We start from the raw sequence: 23,499 nt of genomic DNA on the forward strand, positions 1-23,499 counted from the left end.
AGCCGGTCCTCCGAGGAGGCTGATGAAACCCGGATATTAGCAAAATACAGTTTGTGGTCCTGAAGTTTGAGCTCAGTTAGCGGCTGATGTAGAAAAAACACGACCTGCGGGAAGTAATGTTCTCCAATTTTGGTGCTCGACCTGCCGCGACCGTTCTGCTTCTCCTAAAGTTTTGTGTCTCGTTTGCAAATGTGTGTCAGAGATAGAGAAAGAAGAAGAATGGCTTTATGTCCATTATTGTACTGATCCAAACTGGGAAGTGGTCACTTTCTTTCTGTGTGGGACTGAATTTAAAACCCCAGCAGCAGCAGTGGTCAGCTGCTGAGTCCTGAAATATGTCAACAGTTACTGGATGCATCGCTGTGGTTTTTGGAAATGGTCTTTATTTTTTCCAGTGAATAGTTCCTTTGAGGATGTATCCTGTCTGCTGGTAACTCGGTTCATCTTGACATTAGCAGCCACTCTGTAGGACAGACCAATCAGAGACCAGTTTCTCAGTTTGTCCCACCCCTCCTTCACTGTGATTGGACGGCTGGTGACAGTGACAAGTGCAGTGTTAACAAAAAGAACCTAACGTTCAGCTTTCAGTGCAGAATAACGTCTCAGCACCTCTTCGAGCTGCTGACGTTCATTAAAACAGTTTAATAGATATTCTGTACTCAGTAAAAACTCGATGGACGCGGTCGGTCGCTGTAGAGTCGGCAGGTTTCAGTGGAACTGAATGGTTAAATGAAGCGGTGGTTGACGCCCAGTAGGATGGAGCAACTGCAGACCATATGGGGGGAGGACAGACACATATATTCATGAGGTGAAATGGGTTCTGGTTCAGGTTCCAGGAGTCATGTGATCTGTCAGTACTGAGATCCAGAAGCTGCAACAACCGATCAAAGCAAACTGACACCTTTCTCACAGAAGTGATTGTTAGTTAAAATAGTTTTCTTACGTTTTAAATGTAGCTGAAAGTGATTGTAATACTCAGTCCCTCCAGGAATTCAGTTTCTCTGTGATTGTTTTGATCAAAAATGTTTGATTTTGCAACAGTTTTTCTCAAAAGTTTTGATGTAATTTAAGAAGTTTTAAGTGATTTTTTTTTTTTTTTTTTTTTTTTTTTGGTGTAAAATTGTGGGAATTAGAAAGAAATTGCAAGTTGAGAAAGAACTTTTAAGTAATCCCTGATAAAGTAATACATGCGTAATCACTTCCTGTGATAATAATCCTGCTGCACATCACAGAAATATTTTAGTTCAAATATTTTTTATGTATTTATTGAACTTGGAGAACTGTGGAGATAAAAATTCCTAAAAGCTCCTAAAAGCTCCGAAAAGGTCCTAAAAGCTGCGTATGTTTCCAGAACAGACCGTCTGTGACTGGAATATAGAAACAAGGACTACATCAGCCTTCAAAATAAGAGCTTTAGATGCTGTTTAATTCATGTTCATTCAACACATAGACCTGCTGGATGAAACAAACAAAGAGACGTCTCTGACAACTGGACGTGTGGAGAAAACTCATTTAACATCCAGTAATATGGAATCACTTCCTTTGATCACAAACATTTAATCATCATTTTAATGTGAAGAACACATTTCCCACAAACCCCGTCACTTCCTGTTTCTCCTCTTGTTCCGGTGAACAGTTGTTTTTGGTGATGAAAACAGCAGCAGAAACTTTCTGGTTGGAAATGAGGAGTTACTGTTGTTAATAAACTGAGTTTAGTTTGAAAATATTTATTTGATCTTGTTTATACTTTTTGTTTAGATTTTGATGACGATGTTTTTTGAGGATTTTTTTAAAAACTGCAAGCTCTTGCAAATAATGGAGAGTTTAATGTCCACCAGTACTCTTCGTTAATAACCACAAACACTGTTTGATCTGACAGCAGGCAACCTGACTGCACCACAGGCCTGTCAATCAAACAGACACGCCCCCCCCAAAACAGGTCTTCTTGAATCTTCTTTTCTAATGAATGAGGGATTATTTTCAGATGGACCTCCAGAAAACTAATAAGAAGGAGTGACTTTAGCTAACAACACCGAGATAACTGATGGACACATTTTATTCACTTTGGATTTGATGAGAGAAGTTGAATGGGAGTCTATGGAGCCGGAGGCTTTTTGGAGCCGACCTCTAGTGGCACTCGCTGGTATTGCAGCTGAAGACACTTCTGGATCAGAACCATTTTACAGACCTGAAGCTACAAACTGTTTTATATCCAGTCTGTGGTTAAAACTAGTGTTTACGACGAGGCTGTGTTCGTAAAGTTATAATGTATAAACCCCATTTTTAAGATAATTTTGTCTTATTATAACATCCTGTAATGACCTCTCTGTGCTGGATTACAAAAGCCTTCAGGTGCACGAGGGATTTACAGGAAATGAGGTGTGCATGTAATCCAGTGTAATTCTATCTCATTGATATCAACCTCACAGCTCACTGATCTCTCGTTAACACTGGATCCAGCTAGATTATCATCCCTCATGCTTCTAATGTCTCAGCGACTACTGACTTTTTGTTCATCATCATCTGAATTCGTCCAATTCTTTGAATAACCAGTGACCTCATCATCAGCCTTTTCTTCACTGTTGCTAACGATGAGTGTGAAAAACACCACTTGGTGACAGTTTTAAAACGACGGTGAAGTCGGTGCAGATTATTTCCTGCTGAGGGTTTGTGAGGGCGGAGTCTCCTCGCCTCCTCCTCCTCTGTCTCCTCCTCCTCCGTGTCCTTTGTCTCTGCTTTAAAACGGATTCTCTGTCCTTCATCATGAAGAGGAGCAACGGATGTCTCATCATCTGTCGGCTTTTCTTCTTTTTTCTCCTGCAGTTTCTTCTTTCTCGTCACATTCAGAGGAGCTTTGAAATCTGAAAATGAAATGAAGTGTGTCATAAATACAGGAGACATAGAAGAGGCTGTGATTGTTTATTTGGAAATAATTCAGACTCATTAGTGCGTTGGGCATGTTGGAGCTGGCAGACAGTTTTGTTCTCCTGGTTTCTCGGTGTCCTCTTCCTCTCGCTGCTCTGCTCTTTAATTGCTCTATGTCTTCTCTTCCTCCCTCTCCGGTTTTCTCTTCTCATCTCCTCCTCATTATCAGGGTCCTTTCTCTGCATCCTTTGGAGTCGTCCATCTCTCTTTCTCTTTTGTTTTTCCTCCCTCTCAGTTTTGGTCACAATCTCTCCAAACGTCTGAAGAACAGTTTAGTGAAATACAGCTGCTGTGATTTAGAAACAAAGATCTGACGATGGATGATAGTGATGAGAAAAGATGGAAATGTTTCTTTGTGGATCACTTAGACTTAATTATTGAACATGTTTGTGTTTCCTTTATGTTTGGTTCTGTCCTTCCTAATTCACCATAATTACCTGCTGTGAAGTAGTTAATACAGAAGAAGTGAAGCTTTACAACTGGACTCATCAGCTGTGGTCTTTAGTGTCGGAACAGTACGGAGCCCCGCAGTGCTCAGAGAGAAAAAGAATTACTAAATCAAGGCCACGATTTACTGTCTCGTGATGGGATACGTTTTTTATCGAGAAACATCCACAACAGACTTTCTCTTCTCTGTGAAGTTCACCAACTATAAAGTCTATAGCATCCTCAAAGTTACATATAGTAATGATTTAATCCACAAGTTCTCAATATCATTATTATTGTCTTCTACTAACAATAATACATATATATGTATGTACTGTATGTCTATATACATATTACAGCTGGACTTAGTTAACAGAGTTGTAGTTCATACTGAGAGGAGAAAGCCTGTTGTGCTCTCTCTCTCTCTATATAAACTTATCTCGTGCACAAAAATGAAAGCACGTGATCTTTTAACAGCAAGCAGCGAAGGATAAAATACGATGACAAAAGGCAAAGTGTGCCGAGTCCACTGCATGTTGATAATACACAGGTTATGAGAACCTCACAAAGCAAACATTTCCTGAGTTCGCTCTCTGTCAATGTTGAAATAGTAAATGTGCACAAACCTCTGCGTGTAACTCAGGTTTTGATCGATGGAACTGGAGAACTTCCATCGTTGTTAACCTCTGGAGGTCATCTGGTTTATCAGAACTGATCATTAGAACCAGTCACCTGCTGCTGAAAGATGAGTGACAGTTCTTCCTTTCACGCCTTCCATGGTTGTTTCATCCTGTTTGTCAGGAGGATTCCTGGCTTGTGTTGCTGTGCAGCTTTCTTAAGACCAGCTGTGGATGCAGGTGAACACACGCGTCACTATGTCACCAGACATTTGCATTCTGTGTGATTTTCTGGTTGAGGATGCGGAGAGGCTTCATCGCAGCTGTGATGCAGCTCAGTTAGAAGAGAACCGGCAGCGAGAACAGATCGGTCAACCTGTGCACCTTCAGCAGCAATGATGCTAACATTAACATTAAGTCTCCCTCAAACCTGGCAACCCGTCAAACCAAAGGCACAACCTCGGGTCCCCAGCAGGGTGTTCCACATCATATCCTTCACCATAATACCGCTATCATTTCTCCACCATATAAAAAACATATGTGGTGATTGAACGTTGAGAGTGGCATTAAAAAGTCTCAGATCTGTGTCGGTGAAACCTTTTTCAGGGCGAGATTCTCTCAGTGAGTTCACACAGTGTTGTAGAAAACCCAGGAGAGTCAGGAGGGCATGAAGACAGAGAGGTGAGAAGCGGGTCACATGACTTGGTGTGTACATCCTGAGGGCAGAGAGGGCTGCACAGCTGAGCTCCTCCTCCAGGCTGCTCGGACAGAGTCCCGCTGGATTCATCTCAACAGGAACAACAGAGCTGGAGGAAGGATCCCAGCTGTTCCTGTTACCACAGCCTCTTCAGGATCATGAACTATTTTATTGATGAGATTGGTATTGATCATCCTCTGTGTGTGGAACAACCCCCCCCCTTCCCTCCTCCTCTTCCTCCTCCTCCTCCTCCTCCTCCTCAAACAACCTCCCACTGATTCAGCATGAAGTCAGTGCATTCAGGTGGTTAATGAGCTCCATGTCTGTCTTCTCCATCTGTCGTACCTTTTGGGGACAAATGATAATGATTGTGTTGTTTTTTGCAGACAGCATTTAGCAGTAAAGTATATATTTTAAATTCAATTCAATTCAATTTTATTTCTGTAGCGCCAAATCCCCAACATAGGTTATTTCATGGCACTTAACACATTAAAGTCTTTACAGCAAGACTTTACAATATTATACAGAGAAACCCAATAATTCAACAATTCAACAATTCAACAATTCAATGATTCCCACATAAACTAGGAGGGAAAAAACTCCTCTTTAAGGGAGAAAAACCTCCAACAGAGGGAAGAAAAACTCCTTTTAACAGGAAGAAACCTCCGACAGAACCAGGATCAGAGGTGGAGAACATCTGTTAACAGAACCAGGATCAGAGGTGGGCGGAGCATCTGTTAACAGAACCAGGATCAGAGGTGGAGAACATCTGTTAACAGAACCAGGATCAGAGGTGGGCGGAGCATCTGTTACCAGAACCAAGATCAGAGGTGGGCGGAGCATCTGTTAACAGAACCAGGATCAGAGGTGGGCGGAGCATCTGTTAACAGAACCAGGATCAGAGGTGGGCGGAGCATCTGTTAACAGAACCAGGATCAGAGGTGGGCGGAGCATCTGGTAACAGAACCAGGATCAGAGGTGGAGAACATCTGTTAACAGAACCAGGATCAGAGGTGGGCGGAGCATCTGTTACCAGAACCAAGATCAGAGGTGGAGAACATCTGTTAACAGAACCAGGATCAGAGGTGGGCGGAGCATCTGTTACCAGAACCAAGATCAGAGGTGGGCGGCCATCTGCCTCGACCGGTTGGGGTGAGAGGAGAGCACTTGTCACATTGGTTGACAAGTTATTTTTAAGAGATTTTTTGATTGATAAATATTATATATAATATATATTAATATATACATTCACGTACATACAGTATAGCAGTGTAGACAGGCATGGACCTCCGCACACAATAATCTTCAAAGTAAATCTCACACCGTGCAGCTCCATCCTGTACACCTGTGATCAGGTAAAGCTGCTGTCTGTGGTGCTGATCACAGCTGGTCACCACCAACTATATCAGCGCTGATCTAACATCCCCCCCTGGACTCAGACCACCACAGGCTTTTCATAATATCAAATATACAAATATCTTATGTTGATAATCATGAAAAAAGCAGCCATCAAAGAAAGCACAGCAACTCATTTTATTCCTCCACAGAGTAAATGCATGACGGCACCTGGTCGCATATGAATGTCAATTACATTTAATGAATTCGTCATCAATGTTATTACAGACAGATTACAGGTGGTGCACATTTTCCAACTTATTGTCATAGATTTAATTCCCTGATCCACTTCATAACAGACAGAAACCTGAACTCTTCCTCTAAAAGTCCAGATTCCCATCTCTGCTGTTCTCTACTGAGACTTTCATCCACTCAGTCTTTCTGTCCGTTCTCATTCTTAAATTTCATCAGCTAACATCTCGTCATCCACCGAACTTCTTGCTAAAAAGTTGAACCGTTTAGAGAAAAATTTACGTTACGACATTGACACAAGCTATCAGAAATGATAGGGAGCAAAGTCATTGGACAAACCAAGCGGCAGATCCCAGCATGCCTTTCTTCTTCTGAACTTTAGAAAATAAAGCAAAATCTCAAATAAGTCTGAGTGACAGGAGGAAATTGATGTTGAATAAAAATTCGCAAAAGACAAGACAAATAGGCATGAAGCCAACATTTGTTTAAAAAAAAAAAAAAAAAGATCACGGGTGTTATGTTACTGTCACCATTGGTACAGACCAAACAATAGTCAGAAGTTCTGGGTCTCAAAATAAAGGATTCTAAAGTGAAAAACTGTTCTTCCAATGAAGCAGTATAACACTGGAGGGGGAACTTTAACTTCAGTGATTACACAATCCTGTGTAATACTGCAGTTAAACAACAAGTTACCATCTAAATAAAACATGTAATCTAAATGTGTTCAATATCAGAATACAAAACTTTCAGTTTGTGTGATCTCCGTTTCCATGGCAACACCTGAGGTATGACCAAGAACTGAAAAACAATCAGTCCCATCAGTAGACTCTTATGTAACATACACAATGTTTCCTACTCCAGGAAGTAGTTGGACCCTTAGCAACCACCTAGCAACAGAGAGGACTTCTAGTCTCCAACTGAATAAATACAGAACATAGAAACACTAAACTGATCAGCTAGTTCAGTCTGGTTGGAACAAAGATATCTGATGAACAAAGATATCTGATGAACAAAGATATCTGAGGAACACAGCTATCTGATGAACAAAGATATCTGATGAACAACGATATCTGATGAACAAAGATATCTGATGAACAAAGATATGTGATGAACAAAGATATCTGATGAACAAAGATATCTGATGAACAACGATATCTGATGAACAACGATATCTGATGAACAACGATATCTGATGAACAGAGATATCTGATGAACAAAGATATCTGATGAACAACGATATCTGATGAACAAAGATATCTGAGGAACAAAGATATCTGATTAACAAAGATATCTGATGAATAAAGATATCTGAGGAACAAAGATATCTGATTAACAAAGATATCTGATGAATAAAGATATCTGATGAACAAAGATATCTGATGAACACAGATATCTGATGAACAAAGATATCTGATGAACAACGATATCTGATGAACAAAGATATCTGATGAACAAAGATATGTGATGAACACAGATATCTGATGAACACAGATATCTGATGAACAAAGATATCTGATGAACAACGATATCTGATGAACAGAGATATCTGATGAACAGAGATATCTGATGAACACAGATATCTGATGAACAAAGATACCTGATGAACAAAGATATCTGATGAACACAGATATCTGATGAACAAAGATATCTGATGAACAACGATATCTGATGAACAAAGATATCTGATGAACAGAGATATCTGATGAACAAAGATATCTGATGAATAAAGATATCTGATGAACAAAGATATCTGATGAACACAGATATCTGATGAACAAAGATATCTGAAGAACAAAGATATCCATGTTCTCATGTGTTTTTAACATTTTAGCTCCGTGTCATGTGTTCAAACCAAACCGGTCCAGCTAGCCTCCTCTAGGATTGTAAGTGCGTGACTATCCGTGGTGTTACGGTACGGGTGCTCGGAGCGACCAAAAAGGACCAAAAGAGACCCGACTTCACCAAATGGGTCATTTAATAGAACTATAACAAGTAGAAACTACATTATATTAATATCATATGAAACTCTATTCTAATTCTATATCCCCATTGTTGAACATTTACCGTATATAAAAAACTGACTGACTGTAGCACAAGAGAGTGTTTGCTATCATGGTAAAGGTCAAAGGTGAGTTCTGGTGTGTAAATATTTACCAGACCGTGATGACCAAACATCTGAGAGATCAGTCGATGTGTTCTCTCCAGTACTGTCTGTGTTAACAGGTACTGATGGACCACCAAGTGAAACACCCAGATGATCACTCACCATCATCATGTTGGGGCTGTTAGCACCGACCTTGCTCTCTATCAGATGGGCAGGCCAAAGTCATTTCACCAAAAATAGCTGTTAGACCATTACAGAGCCAGTGTTGCTGAAAGAAGTCCTGTGCTGCCATCAGACTGGAAGTTTTAGGACACTGCAGCCTGAAGGTTAATGAAGGTGAGATCAGATCAGACATTAATGAAGCCTGAGGGGACGCAGCATCGATCCTCTGAGCACAAAGCTGATTGTCCTGCTGGAAAAACAGGAGTCTAATCTCAAAGGTCACACTTTGGATCTTAAAGTGACCCGAAGAAATTCCCCTGGTACTTTACGTTATTTTAAATGATGCATTATATGATATTTACATGATGTAACACTTCTCTGCTGGTGTGTTTATCAACCATCAACCATCAGTGATGTCATCGTTGGTTTGTGAACGTTATGAAGCCTCCAGTTCAGATTCTGTCCGTCAACATCTTTACTAGTTCGGAGCGGTTTGGAGCAGGAAGTGACCATATTTGGACGAGCTGGGGGAGGAGCCAGCGGTGGATCTGACCGATCTGATCGGAAACCTGACGATACTACGTCCCGCCCACCGATAGCTGTAACCTGACTGCACCACAGGCCTGTCAATCAAACAGACACGCCCCCAAAAACAGGTCTTCTTGAATCTTCTTTTCTAATGAATGAGGGATTATTTTCAGATGGACCTCCAGAAAACTAATAAGAAGGAGTGACTTTAGCTAACAACACCGAGATAACTGATGGACACATTTTATTCACTTTGGATTTGATGAGAGAAGTTGAATGGGAGTCTATGGAGCCGGAGGCTTTTTGGAGCCGACCTCCAGTGGCACTCGCTGGTATTGCAGCTGAAGATACTTCTGGATCAGAACCATTTTACAGACCTGAAGCTACGAACTCTTTTATATCCAGTCTGTGGTTAAAACTAGTGTTTACGACGAGGCTGTGTTCGTAAAGTTATAATTTATAAACCCCATTTTTAAGATAATTTTGTCTTATTATAACATCCTGTAATGACCTCTCTGTGCTGGATTACAAAAGCCTTCAGGTGCACGAGGGATTTACAGGAAATGAGGTGTGCATGTAATCCAGTGTAATTCTATCTCATTGCTCACTGATCTCTCGTTACAGTCTGTGGTCAAAACATATGTGTGTGTTCACTTGAGTTTTTATTTTATTTCATGTCTCCTCTCAGAGCCTCCTGCCCATCATTTATCCCCCTCCTCCTCTTCATCTTCACCATCCTCTGCTTCAATTAATCAAGTCTTAGCAGACAAACATGCTGTGAGCAGTGCTAAGTAAAGTTCAAGAGAGGAGACGGGGTGATGGGTGGGGGGGATGATGATGATGTTGTCACAGAGACATGGTGTTCGTGTAACTCGCAGATATAAAAGAGTTCGCAGCTTCAGGTCTGTAAAATAGTTCTGATCCAGAAGTGTCTTCAGCTGCAATACCAGCGAGTGCCACTAGAGGTCGGCTCCAAAAAGCCTCCGGCTCCATAGACTCCCATTCAACTTCTCTCATCAAATCCAAAGTGAATAAAAGATGAGGAGGGATGGAAGAAGATCCTGCGTAAAAACACGATTTAAATTACGGGAGAAGCAAAGCAAATGCAGATCATTAATAGTATCAAAGATGGGCTTTGATTCAATGGATGGTTGGTTTGTAGTTTTAGTATTAATGAGGTTGCGATCTGACAACAGTTGATACACATCGATTGGTGTTTCCAGTCGGTAGGTGCGACAGGTTGGAGAGGTTTTGAGTTGAGTCCATCGATAATCACGTTTGCTCAGAGTGTCCTCGGACAAACTGCTGGATTTCTACCTGCTGATTTACTGCTCACCGCTTTGGATCAGAGCATCGGCTAAACACCAGAACTGGGAGCTCTGTAAATAATGCTCGGAGCCGTTTCTAGGTGTAAAGGTGGACCTGGGTGTTTGTGAAAATGTCTGTTCAGCTGACCTCCGGTGTTTCCTGAGAACATGTTCAGGTGTGGAGGTGTCGGAGCCTCTCATCCTCCCTCCTGTTCCCCCGAGACTGAATGAAGCTCGTGTAAACAACCGAGATGAAAGGAGATAAATACAAATAATGCCCGGAGAGCTGGAAACACTACAACACAGAAAACACACGGAGACGGACAAAACAAAACACGTGCAAATGATGAAAACACAGTCGATGTGGTCAGTAGAGGAAACTCAGCACAACATTTCAATGTGATTTTAAAAGTATTATGAGACAGAATCCAAAAACGAAACAGTTGCATCGGCCTGTAGACACGACAACTCTCCACTGGAGCAGACATCAATCATACAAGTCAGCAGTTTCTGAAGGTGATGTTTATTAGCTTTAGATCGGACATCGTCCTGACAAAATGTTCTCATGTTCACTCGGTAACAGAATCAACAAACTTCAGCTCTTTGGATCAAAGACACGGGAGAATTTTAAAATACAATAAGTGTCCTGATCATTTTTCTTTCACCTCATTAAAACTCTAATTTAGAGAATAGATCAACTGAAGCTGTGTTCCAGATGACATACTTCCTTTAGTCCGCTAACACGTCGTTCTCTTCCATGTCAGGACTCTGACTGTGTACTGACAAGAAATGACCTCATCATGTGACCACATCAGCCTAAAAAATATCTGCAGCTGAAGAATTTTCAAATTAAGGAATCTGCATTAATTTGAAAATCCTTTACGTCGGTGGCCCCGCCCCCTTCCTCTGCAGAGCCAAGATGGCGACTGTTTAGGGTGGAAAGTGTCCAGAGTTTCACACTTCTTGTTCTGGAGCGTTCTGAGTGATTCATCCTGGAACTGGTAGTGTTCTGATGGTTCTGTACTGACAGAGAGAACACACTGATGGACTCAGAGTAGAGAGAGGTAGTACACAAGAACAACATCTGGAACACAAGTACAACATCTGGAACACAAGAACAACATCTGGAACACAAGAACAACATCTGGAACACAAGTACAACATCTGGAACACAAGAACAACATCTGGAACACAACAACAACATCCTGGTCAAAACTTTACAGCATCTTGTGTGTGTTGTTGTACAAGTTATTGTTGTTCTGGTTTTACATAGCCTAAAATATTAACCTTTACATTGTGTGTGTGTGTGTGTGTGTGTGTGTGTGTGTGTGTGTGTGTGTGTGTGTGTGTGTGTGTGTGTGTGTGTGTGTGTTACAGATCTATCGCCGTTGTTGGCTGGTGTTCAAGAAATCATCCAGTAAAGGACCTCGTCGGCTGGAGAAATACCCTGATGAGAAGGCTGCCTACATCAGAGTATGTCCCAAAGTAAGTGTGTGTGTGTGTGTGTGTGTGTGTGTGTGTGTGTGTGTGTGTGTGTGTGTGTGTGTGTGTGTGTGTGTGTGTGTGTGTGTGTGTGTGCGTGTGTGTCAACTCTATATCTTTGGTTTTCTCCTGTAGAACAGAGCTTACCTGTCCAAAACACACTGACAGAGTCTTCACATTAACGTCTCATTCTTTTACCTCAACAGAACTCAGCCATCTTTCATTCTTCATCAGCATCTCCTCTTCCTCACCCGACCCTTCCTCCTACTCTCACACTGCTTCACTGCATCCTTCAGCTGGATTTATGAAGTTGCTTGTTGTACTTTGTCTGTGATCACAATAACAGAAGGCATAGTCTTTATGATGGGATATAAATCAGACCCAGGTTACAGAAATATTTATAAGTTATATTAGGAAATATGGAAAAAATGAACAAACAACAATGGAAAAGTCTGTGTGTTTGTTCCTGGAGAGAATCTGGGAGGAAGAATCTAGAAAGGTTCTTTAAAACAGCAGCACAGCGGAGACGCTGTCCAGGGTCCTGAAAACACTTTAATGTTTAGTATCTCGCTGTAAGAAAGCTCTCGTGAGAAAATGGATGACAACAGAAACTCCCCCCGTTGAGGACTGAGTTCATGAGATCCATATTTTTATGATGAAGAAACTAACTTTGGTTTTAAGACCTGAACAAGAAAAGTTAGACATCTGTTGGAATTCTTGGATTGATTCTGCATCCTCATCTAGAACAGATTTCACATAATCCAACATCTTTTAGCGGCTCCTCTGTTCAATGTTCATTCGTGGTTTTTATCGTTCATTTTATCTTTTATTTTTTTATATGTATTATTTTCACATTGTGTACATTTAAGTGATTTTCCTTTATTCTTTTCCCTTTTCATCCTTGTTAAAAGGGGAACATCATTTAAACATGTTTTTCAAGATAATGTTTCAGTTCTGTTACAAATAACAAAATTGAATTTAAATCAATAACAGAACGTATAAGAACATGTCCTTTTAAATAATGTTGATAGTTCTGTTTATAGGTGATGATCTAACTATAAATTATGATGTTCCATAGATAAGATGTGTTTAGACCGGATGTGATGAAAAGCTTTCAGAGATTTCAGAGCTGCTGAAAAAGAACTATGATTCACTGTTATTCTGCTGAATGTGATGTTTAAAACATTAAGAGACATCCTCAGTCATCTCCAATGAAATCAAAGTTTTACTGTTTGTTTTTGTGTACAATAACACGTAATCATCCCTGGCTTTAACGTTACCTCCGTCTTGTTGCCTAGGTGACAGAAATCAGCAACGTCAAGAACATCGCCCGTCTGCCGCGGGACACCAAGAGACAGGCGGTCGCCATCGTGTTCACAGACGACACGTCACGCACCTTCACCTGTGAATCAGGTACACACACACACACACACACACACACACACACAGACACACAAACAAACAAACAAACAATATTGTACAATATTTTCAGCTATAGTATGAACTGCCAGATAATCTGCTGAGTAGAGATTTTAATAAAGGAAACAAACATGAGAACACCGGAAGATGTGATCTCTGTCTCTCTGTCTCTCTGTCTCTCTGTCCCTCTGTCTCTCTGTCTCTCTCTGTCTCATTGTCTCTGTCTCTCTGTCCCTCTGTCCCTCTGTCTCACTGTCTGTCTGTCTGTCTCATTGTCTCTGTCTCTCTGTCCCTCTGTCTCACTGTCTGTCTCTCTGTCTCACTGTCTGTCTGTCTCTCTGTCTCACTCTGTCTCATTGTCTCTGTCTCACTGCCTGTCTGTCTGTCTCTCTGTCTCTCTCTGTCTCATTTTCTCTGTCTCTCTGTCCCTCTGTCTCACTGTCTGTCTCTGTATCTCTCTCTGTCTCATTGTCTCTGTCTCTCTGTCTGTCTGTCTGTCTGTCTCTCTGTCTCATTGTCTCTGTCTCTCTGTCACTCTGTCACTCTGTCCCACTGTCTGTCTGTCTGTCTGTCTGTCTGTCTGTCTCTCTCTCTCTGTCTCTCTCTGTCTCATTGTCTCTGTTCCCCCCCTCTCAGAACTTGAGGCAGAGGACTGGTTTAAGACATTATCCATTGAGTGTCTGGGAATGCGGCTAAATGACATCAGTATGGGAGAACCAGACCTTCTGGCTGCTGGAGTGCAGTGTGAACACACAGGTAGGTCACACACACACACACACACACACACACACACACACACACACACACACACACACACACACACACACACAGACACACACAGAGGTAGGTCACACACACACACACACACACACACACACAGAGACACGCACACACACACACACACACACACACACACACACACAGAGACACGCACGCACACACACACACACACACACACACACACACACACACACACACACAGGTAAGTTCTTTAGAAAATGGGGAAAAACAGAAAACTTTAAAACAATTTTAAGAGTTAAAGATTTGATCAAGTCTTTTTCAAAGCGTTCCCGTCACTTGTTGTAAAAGCTGAACGATGTTTGAGTGTTACTGAGCTGATGTGGACGTGACTGTGATGAAACGGTGTCTGTTACTAAACTCCAACTGGCTCCGTTATTAGAGGTCCCCGTGCTGCAAACACAGTCGTTGGTAAATCTCCCTCTGACCTGGTAATAAGGAGACTTATTGTACTTCACTTCTTCAAGTGTCTGATAGAGCTCAAGATTCTTCATGTTGGCCTCACAGTCTAGCAGCTGTTTCTGACTTCATTTGGGGGGGAAAAGAGCTTAAAGGGACAAAATGTGGACAGAAGAAGAAACAGGAGCATGTTTGATCTTCTACGAAAGACTGAAGACAGAAAACCTTAAAAAGAATCTACAATGACCAATAAAACAACATGTACCCACCTCAGAGCCAACCTGTCCTCCCCGTCTCCTCAGAGCGCTTCAACGTGTTCCTCCTCCCCTGTCCCAACCTGGACATCTACGGCGAGTGCATGATGCAGATCACCCACGAGAACATCTACCTGTGGGACATCCACAACCCTCGAACCAAGCTGGTCACCTGGCCGCTCTGCTCGCTGCGGCGCTACGGACGAGACGCCACCCGCTTCACGTTCGAGGCCGGACGGTGAGAGACGGGGGGTGGGGGTGGGGGGGGGGGGATTTTACTTTTCAGTCAGTTCAAGGATACACACACACACAGGTCGGTTGTATTGGAAATTGATTGAATAGATTAGTCGATGAATCGGTGCTGACCCAGACCTCCTTATCTCCTTCTATTAGATCAAACCTGACCATGATTGGGTCACCATGCAGATTCTGTGTGTGTGTGTGTGTGTGTGTGTGTGTGTGTGTGTGTGTGTGTGTGTGTGTGTGTGTGTGTGTGTGTGTGTGTGTGTGGATTTGTGGATTTGAGCCCTCAGACTGTAGGTGTTTTGTAATAATTTCTAATATATTAATTTACAGCTGGTTAACATACCAACACCAGTCACAAAAAACAGGCTAAAAATTGTTCGTAGCTTCAGGTCTGTAAAACGGTTCTGATCCAGAAGTGTCTTCAGCTGCAATACCAGCGAGTGCCACTAGAGGTCGGCTCCAAAAAGCCTCCGGCTCCATAGACTCCCATTCAACTTCTGTCATCAAATCCAAAGTGAATAAAATGTGTCCATCAGTTATCTCGGTGTTGTTAGCTAAAGTCACTCCTTCTTCTTAGTTTTCTGGAGGTCCATCTGAAAATAATCCCTCATTCATTAGAAAAGAAGATTCAAGAAGACCTGGTTTTTGGGGCGTGTCTGTTTGATTGACAGGCCTGTGGTCCAGTCAGGTTACAGCTATCGGTGGGCGGGACGTAGTATCGTCAGGTTTCCTATCAGATTGGTCAGATCCACCGCTGGCTCCTCCCCCAGCTCGTCCAAATATGGTCACTTCCTGCTCCAAACCGCTCCGAACTAGCAAAGATGGTGACGGACAGAATCTGAACTGGAGGATTCATAACGTTCACAAACCAACGATGACATCACTGATGGTTGATAACATCACTGATGGTTGATGACCTCACTGATGGTTGATAACATCACTGATGGTTGCCGCTTCCTAAAGACAGAGCTAATAAAGAACACCAGTTGTCATGTCGGCTCCCAAACTTGTCTATGTTGGTGTTTCATTAGCAGAACATTTTTTGGCTTCATGCGAACTGGACTGAGCTTCCAGTGCATCTAAACAACAGGAGGATCAGTCAGGAGCTCAGTGGCTGCAGTCATTAAAAGCATGACCCCATCCCAGTAATTATCACAGAAACGCCCTGTGGACTGAATTAAAATCACTGAGCAGAGCAGGAAACGTTTAAGTCAAGCCGCCCTCCCCGAGAGAAATAAATCTAGTCCAGAAGGAGCTGCAGATCATTTTCAAAACAAATCATTCACTGGACAATGTCGTTCTGAACCATCAGCAGTACATGGACGTTAGAAATCAAATTGTTATTGGCTGCTGGTCATGCTGCACTTTACTGAACCTCCTGTTTTACTTTCTCAGAATGTGGTCATACTGAGTTGTTATGGTGTGCAGGATGTGTGACAGCGGTGAAGGCCTCTACACCTTCCAGACCAGAGAGGGGGAGCAAATCTATCAGAGGGTTCACTCCTCTACACTGGCCATCGCTGAGCAGCACAAGAAGGTCCTGCTGGAGATGGAGAAGAACAGCAGGGTGAGGGCCCGGAGCACACACACAAATCACAACTTAAAATTATTTTTGGAAATCATGGACGCTGCATCCTCCAGGTTAAAGAGGAGAGGGACCATCCAGCTTGTTATCAGCTCAGTTCTAAAGCCAGAATCTGTGATGGTACAGGATGCATTAGTGCACATGGCATGGGTAGCTTGAACATCTGGAAGGAAGCATTAATGCTGAATGATATATTCAGGTTTTGGAGCAACATATGCTGCCATCCAGACAACGTCTCTTTCAGGGAAGGTCTTGTTTATTTCAGCAGAACAACGTCCAACCACATTCTGCACGTATTCCAACAGCATGGTTCTCTAGTAGAAGAGTCCGCTGATAAACTGGCCTCCTGCAGTCCAGACCTGTCAATCATTGAAAACATCTGGAGCATCAGGACATGAACAATACAACAAAGGAGACCCTGAACTGTTGAGCAGCTGAAATCCTCTATCAGGCAAGAATGGGACCACATTTCACTTTCAAAACTCCAGAAACTGGTCTCCTCAGTTCCCCAATGTTTCCAGAGTGTTGTTAAAAGAAGAGTTGATGCAGCTCAGTGGTGAACATCATCCTGGAACAACTTTATAGAGACGTGTTGCTGCATTAGATTCACAATGAGCAGATATTGTTCATTGAAAGAAAATTCTCAGTTTCAACATTTGATATGTTGTCTTTGGTCTATTTTCAAATAAGTATGGCTTTACATGATTTGTAAAACATTGCATTCTGTTTTTATTTACATTTTCCACAGCGTTTAAACTTTTTTGGAAACAGGTTTGCTGTTACAGGTCGTCTTCTGTTTGCTAATCCACTCACAATCTCAACTTCATATTGTAGAGATTACATTCCAGTGTGAAGTTACAAGATGGTGACAATATGCACATAAAACATGGAGTGCAAACAACCGTCTCTATAAAAAGAATTGAGAGCCTTACTACTAATTTGCAGGTCAGTGATAATCCAGGTAAATACTGAGCCACACGGTGCGTTAGCGCCCTCTTCCTGCACACAGTGGTATTCATGCCATGTTGTTGAGGCAGTTCTCTCCCAGTCATCCTGGACGCGCGACACTGTCCACTTCCTCTCATAATGATTCCTGTAGTGTAAGATGATGTGTTTCCTTTAAACTGCTCTTCAGTTCTGTTTTTCTAAATGGTGGATGTTGTTTATTTGATTTCCAGTTACTGTCGAAGGGTTCTGAGTCCGGATCCTACCCCTGCACCCCCACCGCCATCCTGCCCCGGTCTGCCTACTGGCACCACATCACAGGAAACCAGTCCGGCATGGATCCTGGCAGCGGTAGGCCACACACCAGCCTTTACATTGTTTTTATTGTACCTCTAACTCATTTCTAACAAAGCTCCTCGCAGCAACACAGCTGGACCAGAGGCTAGACACTCCGAAACCTGAATCTAGTGTAAATATAAGCTTTTTAAATACAACTGAAGCAGTCTGTACTGGTTTAGATTAGCCCCGTAAACTCTCAGCTATTTTCTTAGATTTCCACCTGACAAAACAAGTTAATTCAGAAACAGCTGCAAAACTATGCAGCACGAATGAAAAGCTTTGGGCTGTATGGATAACAAACAGCTGGGAATATTTAGAAATACAACACGTCTCCTTATCACCAAGTCACTGACATTCTTACTTTACCCAATCAAACCTTTAATTACACAGTAAATAACAACTTAATGACCCTGATGTTATTTAACCTGATCTTCAAGTTATCGACTGCAACTCCAACAAATCAACAAATGTTCCATCAATTTCAGTAATATTAGTATCTGCACACTGAACACACTGAACACACTGAACACACTGAACACACTGAACACAATGAACACAATGAACACACTGAACACAATGAACACACTGAACACAATGAACACACTGAACACAATGAACACACTGAACACAATGAACACACTGAACACAATGAACACAATGAACACAATGAACACTGAACACAATCAACACACTGAACACAATGAACACAATGAACACAATGAACACACTGAACACAATGAACACACTGAACACAATGAACACAATGAACACAATGAACACTGAACACAATCAACACACTGAACACAATGAACACAATGAACACAATGAACACACTGAACACAATGAACACACTGAACACAATGAACACAATGAACACAATGAACACTGAACACAATCAACACACTGAACACAATGAACACAATGAACACAATGAACACACTGAACACAATGAACACAATGAACACAATGAACACTGAACACAATCAACACACTGAACACAATGAACACAATGAACACAATGAACACAATGAACACAATGAACACAATGAACACAATGAACACACTGAACACAATGAACACAATGAACACAATGAACACTGAACACAATCAACACACTGAACACAATGAACACAATGAACACAATGAACACACTGAACACACTGAACACAATCAACACACTGAACACAATGAACACACTGAACACAATGAACACAATGAACACACTGAACACACTGAACACAATGAACACAATCAACACACTGAACACAATGAACACACTGAACACAATGAACACACTGAACACAATGAACACACTGAACACAATGAACACACTGAACACAATGAACACAATGAACACAATGAACACTGAACACAATCAACACACTGAACACAATGAACACAATGAACACAATGAACACACTGAACACAATGAACACACTGAACACAATGAACACAATGAACACAATGAACACTGAACACAATCAACACACTGAACACAATGAACACAATGAACACAATGAACACACTGAACACAATGAACACACTGAACACAATGAACACAATGAACACAATGAACACTGAACACAATCAACACACTGAACACAATGAACACAATGAACACAATGAACACACTGAACACAATGAACACAATGAACACAATGAACACTGAACACAATCAACACACTGAACACAATGAACACAATGAACACAATGAACACAATGAACACAATGAACACAATGAACACAATGAACACAATGAACACAATCAACACACTGAACACAATGAACACACTGAACACAATGAACACACTGAACACAATGAACACACTGAACACAATGAACACAATGAACACAATGAACACTGAACACAATGAACACAATGAACACAATGAACACAATCAACACACTGAACACAATGAACACAATGAACACACTGAACACAATGAACACACTGAACACAATGAACACAATGAACACAATGAACACAATGAACACAATCAACACACTGAACACAATGAACACAATGAACACAATGAACACACTGAACACAATGAACACACTGAACACAATGAACACAATGAACACAATGAACACTGAACACAATCAACACACTGAACACAATGAACACAATGAACACACTGAACACAATGAACACACTGAACACAATGAACACAATGAACACAATGAACACACTGAACACACTGAACACACTGAACACAATGAACACAATGAACACAATGAACACAATGAACACAATGAACACAATGAACACAATGAACACACTGAACACAATGAACACACTGAACACAATGAACACACTGAACACACTGAACACACTGAACACAATGAACACAATGAACACACTGAACACAATGAACACACTGAACACAATGAACACAATGAACACACTGAACACAATGAACACACTGAACACAATGAACACAATGAACACACTGAACACAATGAACACAATGAACACACTGAACACAATGAACACAATGAACACACTGAACACAATGAACACAATGAACACAATGAACACACTGAACACAATGAACACACTGAACACACTGAACACACTGAACACAATGAACACAATGAACACACTGAACACAATGAACACACTGAACACAATGAACACTGAACACAATGAACACAATGAACACAATGAACACACTGAACACAATGAACACACTGAACACAATGAACACACTGAACACACTGAACACAATGAACACAATGAACACACTGAACACACTGAACACAATGAACACACTGAACACAATGAACACAATGAACACACTGAACACACTGAACACAATGAACACAATCAACACAATCAACACAATGAACACAATGAACACAATGAACACACTGAACACAATGAACACAATGAACACAATGAACACACTGAACACAATGAACACAATGAACACACTGAACACAATGAACACAATGAACACAATGAACACTGAACACAATCAACACACTGAACACAATGAACACAATGAACACAATGAACACACTGAACACAATGAACACACTGAACACAATGAACACAATGAACACAATGAACACACTGAACACAATGAACACACTGAACACAATGAACACAATGAACACACTGAACACAATGAACACAATGAACACACTGAACACAATGAACACAATGAACACACTGAACACAATGAACACAATGAACACAATGAACACACTGAACACAATGAACACACTGAACACAATGAACACACTGAACACACTGAACACAATGAACACAATGAACACAATGAACACAATTAACACACTGAACACAATGAACACACTGAACACAATGAACACACTGAACACAATGAACACACTGAACACACTGAACACACTGAACACAATGAACACAATCAACACAATCAACACAATCAACACAATGAACACAATGAACACAATGAACACAATGAACACACTGAACACAATGAACACAATGAACACAATGAACACAATGAACACACTGAACACAATGAACACAATGAACACAATGAACACAATGAACACTGAACACAATCAACACACTGAACACAATGAACACAATGAACACAATGAACACACTGAACACAATGAACACACTGAACACAATGAACACAATGAACACAATGAACACACTGAACACAATGAACACAATGAACACAATGAACACACTGAACACTGAACACAATGAACACAATGAACACAATGAACACACTGAACACAATGAACACAATGAACACAATGAACACACTGAACACACTGAACACAATGAACACAATGAACACAATGAACACACTGAACACAATGAACACAATGAACACAATGAACACACTGAACACTGAACACAATGAACACAATGAACACAATGAACACACTGAACACAATGAACACAATGAACACAATGAACACACTGAACACAATGAACACAATCAACACAATGAACACACTGAACACAATGAACACAATGAACACAATGAACACAATGAACACTGAACACAATCAACACACTGAACACAATGAACACAATGAACACAATGAACACACTGAACACAATGAACACAATGAACACAATGAACACACTGAACACAATGAACACAATGAACACACTGAACACACTGAACACAATGAACACACTGAACACACTGAACACAATGAACACAATGAACACAATGAACACAATGAACACACTGAACACAATGAACACAATGAACACAATGAACACACTGAACACAATGAACACAATGAACACACTGAACACAATGAACACAATGAACACACTGAACACACTGAACACAATGAACACAATGAACACACTGAACACAATGAACACAATGAACACAATGAACACAATGAACACAATGAACACAATCAACACAATGAACACAATCAACACAATCAACACAATCAACACACTGAACACACTGAACACAATCAACACACTGAACACAATGAACACAATCAACACACTGAACACAATGAACACAATGAACACACTGAACACAATGAACACAATGAACACAATCAACACACTGAACACAATGAACACAATCAACACACTGAACACAATGAACACAATGAACACACTGAACACACTGAACACAATGAACACAATGAACACAATCAACACACTGAACACAATGAACACAATCAACACACTGAACACACTGAACACAATCAACACAATGAACACAATGAACACACTGAACACAATCAACACAATCAACACACTGAACACAATGAACACAATCAACACACTGAACACACTGAACACAATCAACACAATCAACACACTGAACACAATGAACACAATCAACACACTGAACACAATGAACACAATCAACACACTGAACACACTGAACACAATCAACACACTGAACACACTGAACACAATGAACACAATGAACACAATGAACACACTGAACACAATGAACACAATGAACACAATGAACACACTGAACACTGAACACAATGAACACAATGAACACAATGAACACACTGAACACAATGAACACAATGAACACAATGAACACACTGAACACAATGAACACAATCAACACAATGAACACACTGAACACAATGAACACAATGAACACAATGAACACAATGAACACAATGAACACAATGAACACTGAACACAATCAACACACTGAACACAATGAACACAATGAACACAATGAACACACTGAACACAATGAACACAATGAACACAATGAACACTGAACACAATGAACACAATGAACACACTGAACACACTGAACACAATGAACACACTGAACACACTGAACACAATGAACACAATGAACACAATGAACACAATGAACACAATGAACACACTGAACACAATGAACACAATGAACACAATGAACACAATGAACACACTGAACACAATGAACACAATGAACACAATGAACACACTGAACACAATGAACACAATGAACACACTGAACACACTGAACACAATGAACACACTGAACACAATGAACACAATGAACACAATGAACACAATGAACACAATGAACACAATCAACACAATCAACACAATCAACACACTGAACACACTGAACACAATCAACACACTGAACACAATGAACACAATCAACACACTGAACACAATGAACACAATGAACACACTGAACACAATGAACACAATGAACACAATCA

The 23,499-nt window shown here is 41.0% G+C and overlaps 1 protein-coding gene across 1 annotated transcript in view; it reads left to right on the forward strand.

The window, feature by feature from the left end:
• Window positions 1–23,499, forward strand: part of dok4 (docking protein 4) — a 66,891-nt gene that overhangs the window by 37,580 nt on the left and 5,812 nt on the right. The window contains exons 3-8 of the mRNA XM_069177960.1: window positions 11,731–11,838; window positions 13,134–13,248; window positions 13,891–14,010; window positions 14,754–14,943; window positions 16,380–16,518; window positions 17,715–17,832. Coding sequence (XP_069034061.1) covers window positions 11,731–11,838; window positions 13,134–13,248; window positions 13,891–14,010; window positions 14,754–14,943; window positions 16,380–16,518; window positions 17,715–17,832 — 790 coding nt within the window. The remainder of the gene's footprint in view (window positions 1–11,730; window positions 11,839–13,133; window positions 13,249–13,890; window positions 14,011–14,753; window positions 14,944–16,379; window positions 16,519–17,714; window positions 17,833–23,499) is intronic.

The sequence above is a fragment of the Embiotoca jacksoni genome, unplaced genomic scaffold, assembly GCF_022577435.1.
Source record: "Embiotoca jacksoni isolate LCO1_2020_lvr unplaced genomic scaffold, fEmbJac1.0.p SCAF_79, whole genome shotgun sequence".
NCBI classification, from domain to species: Eukaryota; Metazoa; Chordata; class Actinopteri; family Embiotocidae; genus Embiotoca; species Embiotoca jacksoni.